Below are 19338 nucleotides of genomic sequence, written 5' to 3' on the forward strand. Positions count from 1 at the left end.
GGTGAAAAAAGAGAGAATATTAGGTTTTCATTATTGCAACAAAGCTTACATTTATAGAGATAGCCCGTTCTACATGGTGCGAATTTACCTGCGAATTCGCTGCTGCGGCGCCGCTCGTGCGGCAAAACGACTTTTTCTGGGTCTCTGTCGCAACAGATGGTTTTTTTCAAACGAAGGGCACCGCAGCAGCGAATTCGAAGTATATTCGCATATGTAGAGGGGGGTGACAAAGTCTAAAGTCGTTAGCGCACTGGTTTCCGGCGGCAGCCCTACTTGCATGGAGATACCGAAGGCCTGCGGTTTCGCCGGCTTCGTTCTTGCAGTGACTCCGCCTTGTCGCAGAACGCGTGCTCGCAGAACACCCCCGTGGATGAAGGCCTTGCATAAGAGTTAGGCATGCCATGAGGGAAGCGGCCCACAAAAATGGAGAGTACCTGCGCTTTCCGGACAGCATTCCTGCTGTTCTAGACAACATCCTAGTATGTATTTCGGTGCAGGTGGTTCACTGGTCGCCGTGCGTGACAGTGCGACAAAATTTCGGGGGGAGGGGGCTGAAGCCCCATAAGCCCCCCTCCCTACGCCCCGGCGATTACCGAAAGTTTTTTACGTTATCTGAATACAAAACCAACTAAATATTCCGTTTAAGCGGCAATTCCGTTAAATCGATTTCAGTTTATCGAGATTGTACTGTAGTTGGATTACTTCTAATCACATAAAAATACTTCAAATTATACGGCATTGCTTAGATCTTCTCTAATTATAATAAAAGTAAAGTTAGCTGGGATGTCTTAAAAAACTTAAACTTTTTTGAATTTCGTCAGCATATATGTGAACAAAATTCAGTAATTTTCAGGTTTTATATATATATTCATTATTTATTATTTTGCTCGCAGGGATCACTCGCAAGTGGACTTTGCAGGACTTACATTAAATTATTTCAATTACACACATTACCATGCTTTTGCGCACATCGAGAGTCTTGATCATTGCATTGTGAACGTGCGTGCGTGAGATTTCTCGCGTTCAATCATCTGTGAGTGCTTCTCACGCTAACAATAGCTTTGTGACCGGGCCGTACAGACATAAATATCCCTAAATCCGGGCTAGGTAGCTGGGAGGGCTTCCACGTGACAAACAAATGGTAAGTGGTATTCTGTGACCCAACTGAACCTTAATTACACAGGATGGGAACCTCGCCGGGTACGTAACCACTTTTCACGTTACAGCTCATAGACCTCATATAGAGGCAAGCACCAGCATAGGGGCTTATAGGCACTGGGAGAGAAAAGTGGGTATATTGCTTCAATGGCGTTGCGCTTGCGTGGTCTGTCGGGGTGACGTCACAATTTCAAATATATTTTTTTCTATTTTTTGCATGGATGAAGAGATTTCCATGCATAGAATTGCAAAATTATTTCAGTGATTTAAAGTCGAGTTCCATGGCGTCAGAATAAAAAGCAGTTTGAGAACAGATCAATCTCATAAAAACGAAAAAAGCGGTATTGGAAATCTAAAAGTCGTCAACAGGACCTTTAAATGTTCTTATAGAAGTCTCAGCCGAGAATTGATATGTGCAAGCTGTCTTGAAGCAATCGTTTAGCTGTGCTAACGCGACAGTTGTGGCTGCCGAAATAAGTTCTTGCAAGGCCTACACACCTTCTTGAGGGAAGTCTCAGCAGCTCCTTGTTGATGCCCAAATAACGTCTCGTCAAACAGTTTCAAAAACTCCTCAAGAGGTTTCAAGAAATTCTTTCAAAAAACTCTTGTCTACATTTACTCAATACTTTCACCTTGGCACCAGCTACGTGCTTGCGCCGTTCACATGGGCCAGCTTAAGGTATTCTTACGAGCCGTCCTCACAATTAACACACCGGGCAGCTGCTTATAGAACACTCACTTCGACTACCCACTGTTCCCTGAATAAATATTTTGGCTGAAACTGACACACAGTTTATAAGACACTCAATCAGAGAAGGGCTGGTTGTCGTCGAGTGCTCTGGAAGCAATTGCTGGGAATGTCAATTGGTGACCGCTGGGAACTTATATCCGAGGCCGGCGGCATTGAATAGAGAAAGCATCAAGTGGGAAGCGTAAGGAAACAGGATGGTATCACAACCTAGATACGAGTCATTTTCATAAATATGCAAGAATTGAGGGCGTTTATTTCAACTTTGACTCAATCTCAACAAATAACTGTTTTGTGTTCTGTCTACAGAAAAATGATTGCAATTTAAACCAGTAAAATTGACTTGAACTATATGGAAAAATAAGCTCCAATTTTAGTACAAAATTAGCCATATTTAAAACTAAGTATTACAGTAGGAAGTTCTTACGAAGAAAAAATGTAACCTTTAGCTATTCATTCATGAGCAGTGACAAAAAATTCGTGTGGAAGGAATCATCGGCATGGCTTGTTTCCGTGAATGCCAGCGTCCTTATTTCTTGCCTGCAGCCATGTTGCCCCATGGCAGCGGGATGCCTGGGTAGAACATAATGAACCGTGCCACTTAAAAACTGTATACGTAGTTTATAGTGAACGTTTTCACACAGGCAGAACTACAGCTACTTAATTAAGGACGCAGCTAGATCAAATCACATCAGCTAGACCAGCTTCTCTTTCATCTATCACTTTCCATATACTGTTTGCATTTACAGATATAGAAGGAAAGCAAGTATAAGAATTACGATTCCAGTCATTTTTAGTCTTTACCAGTTCTGCCCGCAAAGCAGTTTTAGTCCCTGGGCTGGTACTCACTAAAACCACAAATACAATAGAAGCGCATGTGCACGCATTTTTATTTGTTATGTAAAAGAAACCAATTCATGCTCTTGTCCCAGCAAGGGTTGTAGAACCAGCCGCGGAAATAGTAGCGATGGCCCAAGTGTATACCTGGTGTTTGAAGATTTATTAGAAAAGAAATCTCTATTTATATTTAATCATTAAACTAGTAATCATCACCATCAGCTTGTCTACACCAACTGCAGGGCAAATGCCACTATTATGGATCTCCATCCATCCCCCCCCCCCCCCCCTGGGATAACTGATACCAATTTATCCCCGCAAAATTCTTAATCTCATCTGCCCTTCTAACTTCATGCCGCCCCCTGCAACGCTTACCTTCTCTGGGAATCCACTCTGTTGCCCTTAAGGACCAACGGATTTCTTGCCTACAAATTACCTGCCCTGCCCACTCCCCTTTCTTATTAATTTCTTATAATAATGTCCTGAACACGCATTTGTTCACTAACACACTCCGCTCTCTTCTTGTCCCTTAATGTTACACTTAACATCTTCCGGTCCATTGCAAGCTGCGCCGTTCTCAATTTAAGAGCTTCCAAGTTTCTGCCCCGTAGGTGAGTACCGGTAAGATGCACCTGTGATACACTTTCCTTTTCAGGGGCAACGGTAGGCTGCCATTCATTATCCAAAAGTGCCTGCCGAATGCATTTTTACATAATGAATTTCAGCCTACAACTGTCCCTGAAGAGAAACGTAATATGTAGTAAACGAGTAAGATTTTGTAAACTAGGCGTATATAGATGCAAACAATGAATGTGGGCAGTTTGGGGGCCTAAGGGATATCAGTTAGAATATATAAAAAGAGTTTGTTTAATATTTTTGAAATGGTATTTTCGAAATTATAATACATCTGGTCTTACTGATTCCCCGTGTCACGGCAAAAGTGGACTTGCAAAATTTCAGGCACATAACTAACAGAAAAAGCCTTCAACAAAACCCCACCTTAATTTGTGCAGACTATAGATAAGAAAGCAGAAAGTTGGCACTGCCACAGAGCTAGCAGGTTCTTTCTCTAGCATAGCATGCAGCAGTGGTCGTTTTTGCTCACTATCGTAGAGCTCAGGATCACAATCTACTGAAGTATGAATAGCGCACATTTACATTAAAAAAGGAAGGATAAATGCATACAATACAAGGAGTATCTTCGAAGTGTTATGCACCCTTCTCCTTCATTTAAAGTTGCACTATACACAATTTGGTATCTAGTTGTCCACTAGTCCTACAATGTACAGAAAGGCACAAAAAAATGGAATCTTGCCTTTTGTGCAAGATGGAAACGCACAGTAGAGCGCCGACGCTTTACTGGGCGTATCGCTTTGTTGACCGCTTTCTTCCTCGCTTGTGTTTACCTCTTGGTTGTTTATCGGACCAAACATGCATACATTTTGGCTAGGTGACAATACGAGCAATCTGAAACTACCACTGTTAAAAAGATGGCAACCTGAGATAACTATGTACATTTCCTGTGTGTAGACACCTCCCGAAAATTCTCCACAGTATCCATATTGTATAACCCATTTCAAAAAAATTTAATCGCTGCATGGGCAAACCAGTTGAGAACGGAGAGCCTTTTGACATCTGCACTCGCATGACGTGGTGGAAGCTTAATAGCCGAACTGTAGACGTCAAATCAGGGGCATAACACCTTACGAACAGTGCTCCAGTCAGGGTTCAATGCGAGGTCAGGGCCTGAATACTTGCGCCATGAAGGAGTGGTGCGCCTATTGTGGTGGTGGTAGTGTATTCAGAGCAGGGACGTTTAAGCGCACAATAACGGCGGAGATTAGATGGCTGCTGTTGATGGCGGCACGGATGAGGATTTATGGTGCAGATTTGAGCCACTGCTAGCGAAAAATTGGCATCTACCGGAAATGTACGCTACAGGTGGATGTAAAAATTTCAATCGCGAATATTTACTTCACCCTGAGGATTTTTCCTCAACTCGTTGATCAACAACTTTCAGCCACATTTGCACCTTTTCCTGAATATGGTGCTCTGTTTTCGCAAAGTGTTTTATTCTGATTAACGGCAACCGCTGTACCGCTATACCTCGTACTACCAGCGACCTTCACGGCGGCCAAGTAGAAATGCTCCATTCCATTCTCATTTTGTCATGCTATTTCAGGTAACAGAACCAAACGAAAACGGAACAAGCATTAGACGAATGCACAGCCTATCAAGTTTATTTTTAACTCAGACATCAATTCACCAAAAACACGTCTTATGAATACCTTCATATCAATGATCACATGAAGAATGTATGTAACGAGAAGACGGGATAACGCAAAGGAGACATAAAAAAATCTTTATTAGGAGGACGTGACAACGATGAGTGGCAATGCAATTTGTTTTTTCAATTGGACGCTATCATAGTATAGTCAGGCTTAACTTATTTCCGCTCGATATTGCAAAATTTCAACACCTGCATTTCATTGGGTTTTTGGAAAAAGATGGTGTAATATGTTCGCAACAACGTACATGCCTTCAATGTTTCTATTGCTTTGTTCAGTTATCTGTGGCTAGGGTGTTTGTATCGCTGAGCGTTAGTTTGGGGCTACCTCTTGCGAAACCATTCTCTCGTGTTTGTACCGTCTATGAGCAAGGCTGTGCTCTGGAACTCAACGGCCCCTCTAAGATTTTTTTACACATAAAAGGTACCTTATCGACAATTTCCGATTCGCAGCCTCTATGCTTATGCGCGGGTTATTTGCTCACTATTTTGGGCAATTTGTGAAAAGCGGTGCCCATATAAGGAATTACTAAAGTTTCTTGGTCCTCTTTGTCAGAGTGTTGTCTTTGTCGCGGAGGGACGTGATATCTCATTCAGTAACAAACACAATCAGTGGAGCCTAAAAGACACTACTACCTAGGTATTCGATCAGTGCTGACGTGATTTATTTTTCTTTTATTCGTTCTAAAGTCATGCCGCCAGTGCACCATACATATTCTAAGAATGTGATCGAAATGTAAGCTTCGGCGCTCCATGCCGTAACGGCTACTTTTCTTACACCGCTGAAATTGGGTCGCCTTCTTCAGTCAACGCTGGGATCCTTTATTACAGAAAATAATTTTCGTTCTCACAAACATTCCTCTTTGATTTCCTTAGCTATTACTTGTCGCTCCCCAAAATTGTTGATTGATATGTGGACTAAACAATATGCCATTCGCTCCCGCATGGCTTGCTTAGTACGTTATAGATTAGGGCTTACCAAAGCCCCAATTTACCCTCCTCCCATTTGTAGGTGCGCGTCTAGGGCTTGTTGTCCCTAGAGCAAGATGCACATGTTCAAAAACGCATTTAAAATTGGAAAAAGTGTTTTAACAGAAAGTATTTTACACGCCTCAAGAACAAAAACAATGTCTGGAGAAAGTCGTTTCAAGACATTATCCAGACGTTTAATTTTAGAATACTAATTATGTGGTTATCACCAACACACCTTGAAAACATTTACGAATGAATTTCTTGACACTTATCCTACTATGCAGAGAACTTCGCGTAGAAGTAGCTGTGTTGAGGCGTCTTCAAGCCGAATTGTTTTTTATGAGATGTTTTCTTTATTTGTATATATCAGATGCGCCATTTTTTGTTTGCGCAACTTTAATTAGTACATACAATTCTTCGATATACCCCAAAATTGCAGCTGTCTTAGTAAGACGACGACAAAATCTACTGCATACGTATGCATTATAAACCCGAGGCTAGGGCGGAGGCTCCACCTACCAAAGACAAGCGCACCTTTTCTGTTAAAGGTTGCGTCGCTCCAGTCAGATGGAGCAGCTTGTCAGAGTAGTTGAACGATCAAAATTGGGAGGCAGAATGTTGTGCGCGCGTCTGGACCAGGACTACTCCCTTCGTGCAGTTGCGTAAAACCTGGGCGCCGGAATTACCAACCAGTCATATAGTGCTCGGGGTGCTCTCTCAGAAATTTGTGCGATGATACTATACAGTTGCCGCCAGGGTGTGACCATCGGGTATGAACCTGAAAATTTTGAGTAACCTGTGTCACAACTACATGACGGCATTCTGCTGCGTCCCGGAAAAACGTGAAGCAATGACGACTCGCCGGGTGCAACCGCAATACGATCATGATGCCGATGTTATTACAGCCAGCCATAACTTTTATAATGCTGACATCTTTTTGAAGCGCCAAAAATGGGAAACATTTAATGTCGGTAGAATTACAGGCAGGGGAAATCAATGAATATATCTGTATAAAATCAAATAAACAGCCGTGCTTCTTTTTGAAGTAGATAGAAAAACGAAACTGAGCTCCATTGCAACTTGTTGCTTTCTTGAGTGTGCATAAATGTGCGCACAAAACCCACATACACACGCACAGACACGCACACCACACATACACACACATACACACATACACACAAACTCTTTTGCGGGGAACACCGTTGTGGCATAGTCATTTTACTGGCTTTCTGGCTTTAAATTTTCGATGAACGACAAATTGAGCGAGTTCGCACTAGTTGATTATAAGGAAACTGCGCAGAAGCACACACACAACTAAAGAAGACACGCACGACACGGGCGCCCTTCAACACTTGCACCCTCAGCACTTTCAGCACTTGTACCCCGTCGCATTTGTCCCCTCGATACCATCAGAAGGTGCCAATTTTTTAGCATTTTTTAAAGCTTGGAAGAAGAGTACGCATTTACTGCCCTACCAGGTAAACCTTTAGTGTCGTTTTATCTACAACATGCAACTAACATCGCCTTAACTATGAAGGCATACACTGAGACCTCTATCATTCACTGCCTTTTCTCTTTTACCCACTGGTTGCACTTCGCTGTTAATGGGTCAATTACCTTAAACAGCGCTTTTTCCCCGTCGTTGCATGCTGCAAAACCTCCGTGCTGTCAACTTCAATGACTCATTGCCCATTCACTGAAGAAAAACAACACACAGCCTAGCTTGACCTTGCTTTGAAACTGAGACTTCCAGGGTACTCATCACAGGAGTCATCGAACAATCCTCAGCTGCCGTTTTTAGCGCACATACCATTATGGTGCTCACACATTGTAATCAATTGATTAAAAACTTGCTCACTTTTCTTTCGACGGTTGGTAGGTCTCTCGGCAACATTTCACATCCTATCGTCGAATGTCTGACCTTAGGAGGCGCTCTGTGTGACTCGCAACCCATTCATAATCGCTTGATATCCTGCACCCAGCCGTTAAGAGATAAGCAAGACCCGGGCACTGTCCCCTCAAGTAGCTCTTTTGACGCGAAATGCCGACTCGGTAAAACATGTTGGCGCTCCCTGCCTTCGCCATTAAAGAAAATGGCAAGCCTGTTATCGGTTATAGTGGGACCGCACCTCCTTCAGGCGGGGCATCTACGCCGAGAAAATTGCATGGGCACTTTTAGATAAGAAAAAGGCTTCAGCACGTGTGTTTCTGCCAAGGTTTATCGTTTAAAGTAGCTTCGAGATTCCCCGCACTGTATTGATGTTTCATTCTTTACGTGGGTTGCAGCGATCAAAAACAGTGCAGTTTTATTCCCGTTAGTGTGACGTCATCCCCTTGCTTTATTTTGTTTGTACAGTGCCGATCTTTGATGAGCAAGTCAGAAATTTACCGCAATTTGGCACCCATGCGGTTGCCAACTTCTGGGGGTGACAATACTCCTTTTTTGTAGGTGTGGGTAACCATTCGAAGCTGCCCAGCGAGCCTTTTGAAATGATACTGATAAATACGGGTTCGCAGTAACAACCGACCCATTTTCTGGCGGACGACCACACTTACCGTGAATTACCAAAAAGCCGTTCGGCCTACACCAGCCAATTCCAGATATTTTACATCTCCTAAGAGTGTAACGTAGAAAGAAACGAGTTTTCCCAGATCCCACTTCATGGCTTAGGCATAGGAATTCCGGATTTATCTTTCCGTCGAAAGGTTACTGATTAAAATTCAAAAATATTTTTTTGAATTTGAATATGATAAGTGCACTCGTTACTGGTGAGTGCGGCTCGCGGCGAGTGGCACTCGCACTCGCGAGTGGTGAGCGGGGCTCCCCGCAGGTTTCTCTGGCACTTGCGAGTGACGCTGGCCATCGCGATTGGTTAGCGGGGTTCACTGCGTGTGGGACTCGCCCTTACTCGCACTCACACACGCCAGTCCAAAACAATGGGTAGGCTCACTCAACACTCACTCATGACTGGTGAGGGGGGGTGTTATTACACTAGTTAGTGATCCTGCCGATTTTTGCTCATGTCTTTTAGTATTGTCCTCACAAATCATTTCTTATCACCTCTTTTGTGAAGAACTGGGAGACGGGGTTAAGCAGTTCGGGTCCTCGTGTCCAGCAAGGACCCGCTGAACAAGCAGCAAGGATAACTGGCAGCCTCCAAGCTTTGGTTACCTCTTGTCATTGACCCTACTGGGACAGAATAAAGTTTCGTTTCTCTCCCTCTCTCTCTCCCATTTTCAGTGACAGAGGTAGCCTATTTTACACTATATAGGAGTGCTTGCCGAGTGCACACACCCCCTGCCTATTCTTCGCCGGATTTTTTTCACGTGGTTCGCATCAGGACTGACTACCTGTCCAAAATATTTATATTGTTCTATTGGTCCTTGCCTTTCGTATACGGTTAACACATGTTTGCGGATAAATTGCGAATACTTGGGCCATTTCAGGTTTGCGGACATCATAGTCTTGCTAAGCTAGTCTCCAGAACACATGCAAAAAATGCTTGAGGAAGTACAATCAGAAAGCATATTCGCCGGGCTTAATATAGACATAAATATGTTTAAAGTAATAACGAATAAATATGCATCGAGCGCCCTCCTCACAGTCCGTAACGAAACGCTAGAATCCATTCCTCTGTAGAATTCCAGTATATGTGTGTAGCGGAAGGATTCCGGGCAGTAGCTTGAATCAGTGACTTATGGTAATTTTTATGTACACCACTACTAACTAAATAAAATCAGGAACAACCTTGAAAAAAACTCCTTGGTCGTTATTGTTCCCGATGGGTCTTTTGCGTCCTGAAAATCTATATTTAAATATCATAAGACAGTTGAGATATCTTAAAACGTCACACCTCACGAAGCATAGGAGGTTACGTCTGGTATTTATAGTATCTCCGGATACTTCAAGACAGTGTGTAATATTCTGTTTATACATTTATCTAGTTACGGTTTGTCATTCAGGCGCCTACACGTATAGTTTCGAAGCATAGAAACAGCTTGAACAACACGACAGAGAATAGAACGAGCAGGACAACCTATTACTACCACCCACGAACGCTAATAAAAAAATTCATTTGTAGCTCAGTTCAGCCTGTAGTACAAACTTATCAGCAGAAAAAATAATAAATTATACCCATCATCATCACCTACAGGTGTCGTCAAAGGAAGGCCATTTCAGTGCTCTGTTGGTTGAGTGATAGGTAGCATAATAATAACATTCGGCCGAAAGACAAACGAAAACGCGACGTCAGTGAAGGCCTGCATGGCCAGACACGCAGCTTTTGAAGAATAAGACCCAAAAAGGGAGTACTACCGTAAAGCCGATAAGCGCACCTGCTATGTTGAGACGACATGTTTATTTTATTGTCTTTTGATCATTTTAAGTTTATTGCGGCTTTTTTTGTTTATCAGCTTTTTCGTGAAGTTCTTTATGACACCACGATAGTCTCAATGCCCAACCGATAACGTCTCAAAGTGACACGACTCGGACTTGAGTTATTGAATGAAGTTTCCTCTCTCTCTCCCCCTCAGCGAGACAATCCCTTGGTGTGCTGTCCCACGTATATGTGAAAAATAAAGCGCCAGCTTTGCAATACCCCAAACACCGTACTGCAAAAAAAAAAAAAAGCACTGACATGAGTTGTGTGACATCATCCAGATTTTGGCTACATGTTTTATGAGAAACCAAAAGCGAATACGGGGAATTTTCAGAGTGCAAGAAATCAAAAGAAGAAACTGACAGTAGCCATAGAGCAAAGAAACTGGCTGGCTATCTAATTAAGCCTTATTCTTTTCCCGCACACGGCCTCCAAAAGTACAGGTATCGCAATCCTTTTTATCATGTTTCTTTAATATAAACGTTCCCCAGCTAAAAAATTACGAAACACTTCCAAAGCTTATAAGGCTCTGCTAGAGTCTGCACTAAACCACCTACTTCTCTAATTAACACTTGACTTCAACATAACTTTCACTGAATAGGCTTAACGTTTGTAAATTGGGTAAAACTATTTTTGCAGCGAGTGCTTCAAAAAGTTTCAGGTAAAACCAAATTCCTCAATTTTGGCAATGAGTGCGCCTACCAAGGACCGGTAAGAAAGTCACTCATACTTTACAAAACGTTTGATTAAAAACTTTCTAAATCAAAAACTGAAGAATACAACACATCTCCGACTAAAATGATCGTTGCTCAGCACTAACCGATTCTCAAAAGAACTCACCGCTGTGCAGGTTTCACTAAGTGCAGCAGTTAACGAGCAGTACTTGACCTGAACGCGGGCAATCAGCCGGCAGGATATCCCCTTCAGTGCTTTGTGGCATGCAATGGAAGCCCTAAAGGATAATGCGCTGAAGCGGCGCAAAGGCATCACGGCAAAATAGCGAGCCTGCAACTGTATGTAGAGAGCATGTGCTGACGTGTCCTCGTTGAAGCAACCTAGATGAACGGATGTACCGTTTTCCATGTGCAAAAAAAGAAGGCTTGTCAATCGGGGATACAGGTGGCAGCAAGGCTGTAAGGGCCAAGCTGCAGCTTTGGCGCTTTTTGTGTTTGTTTTGGCATTTATATTTATAAATCGACTGATAAAGTGAAGTTTAATTTGAAGTGCTCGCAACAGAGTCACTTTATATTTATGTGTGCTACGCCATACGGTAGGGCATTTCGCCGCGCGAAGACATGTCCCTAAACGTTGAAAACAGTTCTCGATATGCGATCCGCATCGCATTTTATACGCAGCAATTATTAGGGATATTTTAGGTATAAAAAAAATACGATTGTTAAGGTTGCGCTAGTATTTGAGGGTCAAAGAAAGTAAATCAAATTATTTTTGTTGTCATGGAGTTCTAGATTTTGGTATTTGGCATTCCTCATTGCAAGCGAATCATTCAGTGTACGAGAGCGATTTCGCTCCGCGTGGGTAACCAACACCGACGGCGGGAAAAATCAAATCTCGTGTTTTATTCCTATAACATCAAGGGCTACATTGCCAGTGAGTTCTTGAAGTATGCATTGCGGCAGTCTCCTGCTTTAAGTGAATACTTTTGAATTGAATTAAATATAATTGAATACTTTTGAATTGAATACTTTTGAACTCTTGAATTGAATACGTTTTGTACACAGGCAGGGCACTATATCACGTTTCCAATCTATGCAGAGATATATTACCTGTATATTTAACGGGAACGGAGAGGAACACGTGCGAACTAAGGTTTGCTCCTACGTCCAACCGTTTTCACACGTTGAGTCAATTTTGGTTTCGCTTTTAACGAATGATTTGCCCGGTCGTGGATGCCAATGTTTTTTTTGTAGAAATTAAGCCTCCCTTTGTATCTATATGACGTCTGGTAAATAAAAACATACTGTGTCGTCTGGCATATAAATACTGCAGAAATAAAGGCGACAAGTAAATCCACACATAACACATCAAAACAAAACAAAAAAAAACAAATCGGCCTTGACATGAATACCGCCATGTGCGTACACACATCTAGATAAGTGATTGCTGTTGCTAATAGCGTGACAGAAGGGACACTTACACAGTTTTCTACTTTCTTTGCTAGTTCATAAGCCTAAATAATCTCCTATGTCAGCGCATGCTTATTTTTATACAATATTGCGTTACTTTTGAAGATGGGCTCGCACCCAGCACAGTCTCCGGAATGTAATCCTAGATGACCGCTTTTGTATTTTTCCACTTTGTAACTGTGTTCCCTTAGCCTATCGTTAACAGATGTCCCTGTTTGTTCGACATATTCTCGGCCATATAACAAAGGGATGCTGTAAAATACGCTACAGCCACGCGTTATGTGTGAATTTCTTTGTTGCCTTGATTTTTGCTGTATGTATATACCAGACATAACAGAAATTAACCTCAGTTGGTAGTCAGCGCCTGTGGGTTGGGATTTCCCCATTGTCCTTGTTTCTTGTTTGAAGTGTGAATTCAATTACTATATTTATCATCGTCATCATCATCAGGCTGTCTACGCTCACTGCAGGGCAAAGGCCCATCCCATAGATCTCCAATTACCCCGTTCCTGTGGTAACGGCGACCTATTTGTCCGCGGAAACTTCTTGATCTCATCTGCCCACCTAACGTTCTGCCGCCCCCTGCAACGCTTGCCTTCTCTTGGGATTCACTCTATTACCTTTAATGACAAACAGCCATCTTGCCTTTGCATTGCAGTACTGTTCACGGAACAGAACCATGAGGCAGACATAATTAACAGGACAAGAATGAGGGAAATGCATTTGGCAGGCATTCTCAGATAATGAATGGCAGCCCACCATTGTCCCTGTAGGGGAAAATGTATAACAGCTGCATTTTACGGGTACTCACCTACGGGGCAGAACATTGGAGGCTCACTAAGAGGAGGCTCACTGGAGGCTCACCTCACTTAAATTGAGGACGACTTAGCGAGCAATGGAACGGAAGATAATAGGTGTAACGTTAAGGGACAAGAAGAGAGCGGAGTGGATTAAGGAACAAACGCGTGTTAAGGACGTAGTAGTAGAAATTAAGAAGAAGGAATGGACGTGGACAGGGCATGTAATGCGAAGGCAAGAGAACTGTTGGTCATTAAGGGCAAAAGCGTGGATCCCTAGAGAAGGCAAGCGTGGCAGAGGACGGCTGAAAGTTAGGTGGGCAGATGAGATCAAGAAGTTTGCGTGGATAAATTGGTCGTAGTTCGCACAGGCCCGGAAAAATTGGAGATCTATGGGAGATGCCTTTGCCTTGCAGTGCACGTAGACAGAATGATCATGATGTATATGAGAATGATTACTAGTTTAATGAATAAAAATTCAATACAGATTTGTTTTTCATATCAACCTATAAAGACCTGGAATATATTATGGCGATCGTTACTCTTTCTGGGGCTAGTTCTACAAGGCTTGCAGGGGCGAGACCATGCACTTGTTTTTACATCGCCAATTAAAATGCGTTCATACGGCCTTCTATTTTGTGGTTGGTTTTAATGATTACAAGTCCAGTGATTCAAATTGCTGGTTAGAACTGGTAAAGATTAGATATTACTGGAATCCTAATTCTTACACCTGACTTTTGGCTTGCTCTTAGCGGTAGAGAGAAGAACGTTTACCTGCAAGACCCCTCAGCCCTCTAACTATGGGTATTTGAACCAGCGGACCGCAGACCAACTGACAGAGGTCACCAGCGGGCCTGGGAAACTGCTCCTTCCTTGCGTGACGCACGACCTGCAGCACCCGGACGAGATGGCTTCTCCTACAACCACCCCACTATAAAAGAAGAAACTCTCGCTACGTATGTGTGCACGAGTGGCCCTAATTACTACCTTTTGGTGATTCAAGTCACACAGACTCGTTTACCCTCTCCGGCGTACGTCTACTTGAAAGATAAAAAATTGCAGTGATGGAACGGGATGAAAACAAGTTCGCCCAACGAAAGCTCGGTTTTCGTGGCCGCAGTGGACAGTGAACATGCCCACAATTGATTCGCAAGACAAAACACAAACGTTTCTCGGCGCAGTCGTTGGTCTACGCGCGACCCTGCAGTGATTTTGTGTGCAGCCAGCGTCTGCTTCAATCAATTTTTGGTGGCAGGCTTCCTTACTGTTTTCTCCTCCTAGGGCCCTCTGTGATCCCTCTTGAACAAACCGCTAATTAGACGCTTTCACTTCGGAACCGCACCAGGCACAGGCTTGACATTGCTTAGCTTGAAGGTTAACTTGACGGTTAATTAGAGGCCTTTTCTTTGTTTGTACCAGGAGCAAACAAGCTTTCGCTCTAAAATCAATAGAACGTCCCGCATACAGCCGCTTCCCACATAAACCATGCTTGTAATGTGGCACAGGCAACGTGGCTCAAGCGAATGACCTAAATATCTCCCCATTGGGCGGTTTAGATCTCTGCGTTCGTTACAACCTTTTTTTATTATTTTTGCTCATGCAGTATTATTCATTTTTCGCAAGCATGCGACCTTAGTTGAAGTTGGTGAAATTTAACTGGTAATATTCACGCCATACATTTTGAATTTCTTAAGCGAGACTCTCGCTCCTCGCGGCAAATCTTATTTGTTTATTAACATGCTTCCTATCCCCGAGAAACGCTCGCTTGCATTTCCGGTACTACGTTTTGGCGCGATTGGTCTTGCGGCCGAACTAGCATCGAAAAGAAGCAATCAATCATCATAAATATTTGTTAATAAGAATAAGTACGCTCGATGTTTCTTTCATTTTAGACTCGTTTTCATCGTTTAAGATTATTTCTGCTACGCTCGGCTTTTGATTTCTGAAAGTTTCAGCTCCTACGGTTATCATTTTAACCTGAGCCATAAGGCACGTCGTAGTAAAACGCCGAGAAACAATTGAAACTCAGGCTTTTACTATAGGCCGAGAGAGCGTGACAGAGAAAGAGAGAGCGAGAGAGAGAGATGAAGCGGTTAATAAAGAAACAGGTGTTGCGATTCTTCTAGGTTTGGGGGCCACTTTCCTAGCGCCAAACTCTCTGCTCCTCTGCGAACTCAAAAATCAAGTCCCTCTAAATCCCAGGGTCTAATCTTGCTAGAGCTGCTTGTCATAGCGCGAACGTAATTCGGGTGGCGTTTTCTTTAGGCTAGGCGATAGGGCAGCCGCAGTTTGCATGGAGTACGTTGGAAGGGTTTCGCTTTTCATTTCATACGTTTGTGTCGGTTTTATGGAATATTTTAGATAGTATGGATGTTCCCGAGTATGTGTTTGTTTCTGTTTGCCTCCGGCTTTCAGCTACTGTGCCAGATAGGTTCTTGTTCGCTCGCAAAAAAGTTGTCGTGCACCTTTTTGGATCGGGAGGCATTCTCCAAAGCCCCTTGCGAGAGGATAGAAAAGGCTATCCGTGAAAATGTCGTACACGTGGACGTTCCTGTTTTTTTCCTTTCATTTGTTTTTGCCTCTCTGCTCGCCCAGAACGAAACGTGGATTTCGTGTCCCGGGACGTTAAAAATCGTCTGATCAGGGCGCAGAGTACGTCACAGGAAGGTTCCCCCCCCCCCCCTGTTAACATTAAATTCTAATACGCAGTATAAGGCTGCTTCATTTGAATATCTCGTGATAGCTATGTCACAACAACCGCAACACCCTGGCGCTTACCTCTACATCTGTTCAGTGGAGTCGGAAAACGCCTAACAGACAGGACTTTAGAAACGAGAAGCATAGTCGGATCGCTTCAAAGATGAACGCCGTAACACCGGCCGCATTAAGAAATCACCGTTCCAACACAATTTCAAACGTCTGCGGCCGTTACAAGAAATCACCTCGGTTCGGCCAAAATGCCTAAATACCACAAGACGTTTTTGATCTTACCATATATGTACAGGAGTCATCTTTACTGACCAAAAACACAGTGTCCACAACACTTTTTGTCCAATTCTCATACACGATTCCTCGCGAGTTCACACACTCGTAACCAAAATAAACTCCACAAGGCGGTTCTGATAGTCATATTGAACTCGTCTCTTTCTCTTCGCTCTTTTGCTCGCAGAATCACCATGAAGCAATGGAGCACACCGGACTTTTTGAATGACCGTCTCTATGTTCAAGACCCCTTCTTCAGCGATGTCTTCCGCATGGGTTGTCTCGACCCCAGTCGACTTTACTTTGTATACTGTGGTTTGGAGTGGCCTTCACGAAAGCCTACTCCTTCATAATCGGGATGGCCACCAGCGCCCAATGTGACGCCTGTGGGGCGGAAGAGACGATAGAGCATGTGCTGCGTCGCTGCCCTGAATACTCTTCGGAGAGGAGCGTGCTTTCCACCGCGCTCCGAAGATTGGACAGTCGACCGCTTACAGTACAGACTATCATGGGCCATCGGTCTCCACCATCGAGTTCACAGAAGGCGGCGAAAGCCCTTCTATGTTTCCTGAGCAAAACGAATTTGCAGGAAAGACTGTAGCGCCCAAAACGGGACTAGAGAGTGCGCCTTCCCACTCCTCTCTCTTCCTCTTCTCCCGCCCTTGCTGTTATCCCCTGAACCCCATTCCCCCAGTGCAGGGTAGCCAACCGGGCTCTACACCTGGTTAACCTCCCGGCCTTTCCGTCCTTCCTTTCTCTCTCTCTCTTTTTGCACCGTTCCAATACAGTTTCAAAAGTCTCCAATAGGCCCACTAAAAGAGCTTGGAACGTGCGCGGCAAATCGCGCTCTCGATAAAAACTAGTGTTCGTAAACAGAGTGGGGTAAATATTGTTACGGTCAATAAACTAAGTTGATAAGACAGCCATACCTCACAGTACGCTGGCGGTGGTTTTCATTGTGTCAACAGGTACAAACCGGATATCATTGTCGACTGACTAGTGCACACGGCCTCTTCGTGGCAGCTATCTGCTTGGAAATCATGAGCTCGTAGTCCTAAAGTTTCACGGCGAAGACGCATACCCACAACACTCCAAACGCTATGACCACCCTCAACCACTGCTGGGGAATGGGCTGCACCATTTCATTCTAATTCTAATTCGAGGATTTCGAACTTTCTGCAAGTCCATTTATTCAAAATCTCCGTAATGCCAAAATATTTTCCAATTTAACTCCTGGAATGGTCGGGCAGTTCAATACCAATTCTATGTTCTCACGACATAGAAACTACCTCTTGATGTCTGTGCCGCGTTTCCTACAAACGCAACAAGGAGGTGCCGCTATCAGTCACATGAAGAGCTGCAAAAAAATTGCGTTCGTATCTCCTCGCTTGACGGCAAATATCGAGAATCTTCTGCCGCCGACGAGAGTCTTCGAGTTTACTGCCGACGAGAGGATTCCACTTAAAAATTTCCCTTTTCTCATCACCGGCCACTTCTGACGCCCTTTTCCTACCGCCTCGCTGTTCTTGCGGTAAGAAGGGGGAGGCTTGTTCCAGTTAATTCAATTTTCCCACTCTCCCCTCCTCCACAGCGATCTATTGCAACTTTTCGTTTCTGTTTGCCATAAATTCCGCCGCGACGCCGGCTCGCTGAGCTACCTTTTTTGCTTTTATTTGTTAAAATATTGTTTTCAACTGCTAGGTTGGTCTCATCGCAAAATCAAGCGGCCATCTATTGTTATTTACAAGAATGCTTTCTAATACCAGTTATGTTGTGATGTATTGCCTCAAACATGACTAATGGTTTCTGTTTGTTCAACAATGTGGACAAGTATGCAGTGTTGAACCAGGTGTAGTGGTTTATAATAGTTTTTGCTATACAACCCTATTTTTACAGTATATTTTTTCACTTTTGCCTGGGTGGCTGAATCGCCAGACAAATGGATGGACGGACGGACGGACAGACAGATAGACAGACAGACAGACAGACAGACCAAAAGTTTGGCATTTAGTAGACAAAAAAAGGCTATCAACTTTAAAATATGTGTACGCCTTACCAACGTCAAGGGATGGTAGCAGCTCGGTGACATATCGTGCAGTATACCCACCCTCCTCATTCACAAAGGGTCAGTATTCCCGACTCTAATATAGTGTTACTGAGAACTTACACCGAACGACTATTGCACCGAAATATGAAAGCCGCTGCTAAATCTACGGTGGGCACAACCTTCGTTGGTACGTGCCACCTTTCTGGGACAAAGGAGCCTAGGGGCGCGCAGCCAGAACGATAGGGTACTAAAGAGGTCACTCGGTTGCAGACTCTCCAAGTTCCAGCTGGCATTCTTCCGGCCAGCTGCTATCCCTCCGCGATATGGATTTCTAACAAGATTATCTAATTTCTAAATGGTGTAAATAGTGCATCAACTACCGCGTAACAAAAGCATTTGCATTATCAGCACGTTATAATGGCGAGTGGTAGCGCTGCATTAGAGTCTGAATACATTGATGTCTGCTTGTTTTGTTTGGCAGAGACGGTCCGCTGTTAATATTTGGGCTTCGCCTGCCATAACACCAGTGACATTACACTGTTGTGGCTGACTCACTGCAGACTTCTGTTAGATTAACTGCGCTGCTCACGCTTACGATTCCCCGAAAGAGACGAAAGTGTTGTACTGACTCACTGCTACGTCGTGGCTACCTTTTATATCTGCACACTACATGCACTCGAAGTCCTTATCCTCGTGGTGATGGAACGCAATTTACTGGACTTTAGAAGGGGAGGGGGTTGGGAAAAGGAGGCCCGGACTCCGGCTCAGGGGAATCTGAGTGCCATGGACGCGGCCTCTATTCTGCCGAACTGTAGGAGCTGGTCCTCGAGGGAGGGGCTGGCCAGGATGGCCCAGGAGCATAACCTAATGGAAACTGGATGCTGCTGTACTGCTGGCTTGTTGGGGTGCTTGTTCCGAAAGAAAGGGAGGAGGAGTGCGGATCCGAGTAACCGGAAGAGAGGCTGGCGGGAGGCCCGGGGTGTGACT

General features: G+C 43.9%; 1 protein-coding gene across 1 annotated transcript in view; it reads right to left on the reverse strand.

The window, feature by feature from the left end:
- LOC144142557 (Y+L amino acid transporter 2-like) overlaps positions 1–7992 on the reverse strand; it is a 28342-nt gene extending 20350 nt beyond the window's left edge. The window contains exon 1 of the mRNA XM_077674148.1: positions 7861–7992. Coding sequence (XP_077530274.1) covers position 7861 — 1 coding nt within the window. The 5' untranslated portion in view covers positions 7862–7992. The remainder of the gene's footprint in view (positions 1–7860) is intronic.
- Positions 7993–19338: the final 11346 nt, after the last annotated feature.

The sequence above is a fragment of the Haemaphysalis longicornis genome, unplaced genomic scaffold, assembly GCF_048455015.1.
Source record: "Haemaphysalis longicornis isolate Haplotype H1 unplaced genomic scaffold, Haemaphysalis longicornis Haplotype H1 scaffold_6, whole genome shotgun sequence".
NCBI classification, from domain to species: domain Eukaryota; kingdom Metazoa; phylum Arthropoda; class Arachnida; order Ixodida; family Ixodidae; genus Haemaphysalis; species Haemaphysalis longicornis.